Source organism: Pleurodeles waltl, chromosome 5 (assembly GCF_031143425.1).
Source record: "Pleurodeles waltl isolate 20211129_DDA chromosome 5, aPleWal1.hap1.20221129, whole genome shotgun sequence".
Taxonomy (NCBI): domain Eukaryota; kingdom Metazoa; phylum Chordata; class Amphibia; order Caudata; family Salamandridae; genus Pleurodeles; species Pleurodeles waltl.
In genome coordinates, this window is record NC_090444.1 from 432747583 (window position 1) to 432749736 (window position 2154).

At 38.0% G+C, this 2154-nt stretch overlaps 1 protein-coding gene across 1 annotated transcript; it reads left to right on the forward strand.

The window, feature by feature from the left end:
• The first annotated feature begins 572 nt into the window (after positions 1 to 572).
• LOC138297036 (N-acetyllactosaminide beta-1,3-N-acetylglucosaminyltransferase 2-like) lies at positions 573 to 1772 on the forward strand. Its single transcript, XM_069236549.1, has one exon. The coding sequence runs from the start codon at positions 573 to 575 to the stop codon at positions 1764 to 1766; it is 1194 nt and encodes a 397-aa protein (XP_069092650.1). The 3' UTR covers positions 1767 to 1772.
• Positions 1773 to 2154: the final 382 nt, after the last annotated feature.

The window sequence follows — 2154 nt, forward strand, 5'->3', positions numbered from 1 at the left end:
TTGGTCTCCACGTCTTCGGGTTTCAGTTAGATGTGTGGCTCAAGAGAGTTCTACATAGTAGAGCACTGTATGTGGCAGTGTAAGGATTTCCTCTAACACTTGTACCTCGTTTAGAGATGTACAGGGAGTTTCGGGAGGCCACCAAGGCTGTGTACCCCTGTGTTCAAAATCTGAAAATTGCTTTAACGAACCTGTAATCAAACAATTCCTTCGTGCTATTACTATAGCAAGGCCACAAGCTACCCAACAGAGTTCACTGTACAAAGAGCGGCAGTGGGTTTCCTAGCAGATATTTAGCATAACTTTTACATGTTCATGCACGTTTCTTCTGCAACTTACGTTTTTATTTTTGTGCACGTTCTTTCCATCTGTTGGCACATTTTTGTTATATTGTTTAGTGCCGCCCAAGTCTGTGATAGAAAAATACGCAGATAAAATAATACAATATGTGGTGATTTGAACCTGTGTTGTAGCCTTTAAAAAATCGTAACATTTACACGAAATCATGAAGGTTTTTAATTAGTGCAGCATTGTCATACTTTTTTATCTTATATTTTTTTTAGGTCTGAGAAATGATTCCTGTTTGTAGAAGGTTGAAACTGCTGGGAAGATTGATTATGGTAAATATCGTTGTCTACTTAATTGTGGCAGTCTCAAAAAACGGCATCCAGGAGGAAAAAGAGAAACTTCAAAATATACTTCCACATAGAAAATTCTGGAAGAAGCTCTCCCGAAACAAAGGGTACTGGAATAAAGAACAACTTAAGCTTGACAAGTTGTGCAGCCGTACTTTAACATTCGTAGACAACACGACTATTGAAGGAAATCTGTTTCCGAATGGAAGGCTTGTGCATTCATGTGAAGCAGATTCTGCAGTTCAAGCAAATGTGAAGGATTTTGCTAATCTGCCAGAGAGATTTAAGGACTTCCTTTTATACATGAAGTGCAGAAAGTATTCATTGCTGATTGATCAACCCCACAAGTGTAAAAGGAAACCCTTTTTACTGCTGGCTATCAAATCTCTTAGCCAGCATTTTATCCAAAGACAAGCAATTAGGGAATCATGGGGAAAAGAAGTAAATGTTGGTAATTTAACGGTGGTAAGGGTCTTCTTGTTGGGAAAAATGCCAACCGAGGATTACTTTCCAGATCTCTCCAACATAGTGAAATACGAAAGTGAAACTTATAAGGACATTCTTCTTTGGGATTATAGAGACACATTCTTCAATTTGACCATAAAAGAGGTTTTGTTCTTGAAATGGGTCAGTGTTTCCTGTGCTGATGTCCAGTTTATTTTTAAAGGTGATGATGATGTTTTTGTAAATACCCACCTGATGCTGGATTACTTGAAAGGCTTATCTATAGACAGAGCAAGTGATTTATTTATTGGCGATGTAATAGAAAAAGCTAGTCCTCTCAGGGATAACAAATTGAAGTACTACATCCCAAAAAGTGTATACGAAGGTTCATACCCTCCATACGCAGGTGGTGGTGGTTTTTTGTTCTCTGGCAAACTGGCACTCAGATTATATAATGTAACACACCAGATCCTTCTCTACCCAATTGATGATGTTTATACTGGAATGTGCCTTAGGAAGATTGGGCTTCGGCCAGAAAAACACAATGGATTCAAAACATTTGATATTGGTGAAAAACAGAAAAAGAACGTTTGCTCATACAAAAACTTAATGTTAGTACATAGCAGAGGTCCACAGGAGATGATTAAGATATGGACATTTTTGCAGGATCCACATTTAAAGTGTTAAGATACAAAGACAGATGTTTATGTCATACTCTGTATAGCCTTTGTCCTATACAATGTTTCCAAAGATACTTTTTACGTGTGACTAGAGAACTCATGTAAGAGAGTCATTGCCAAAAAAATGCAAGCAGTTCCAGGAATGAAAATGCTATGCAGTTTTCTCTTCCTCACTTTTAGTCTTTGCTAGGAGATAAACATTCTATGTGTCTTCATTATAACTGCTATTTAAAACAGACGTTATCTTCATAGTGGCCCTGTTACGATATGGTGCTGGTTTATTTTGTTGTCTGTCTGCAAAAGGTCATCCTCCCTTCACACATTTAAGTGGGGTTGTCTTTTGTCTGTGGCCAAAGGCCTTTTCTTGTGGTTCAGACTCGCCATGCATTTATGGC

Bases quoted from the DNA above. Each gene is read 5' to 3' on its own strand.
- LOC138297036 (XM_069236549.1), top strand. From the start codon at position 573: ATGATTCCTGTTTGTAGAAGGTTGAAACTGCTGGGAAGATTGATTATG.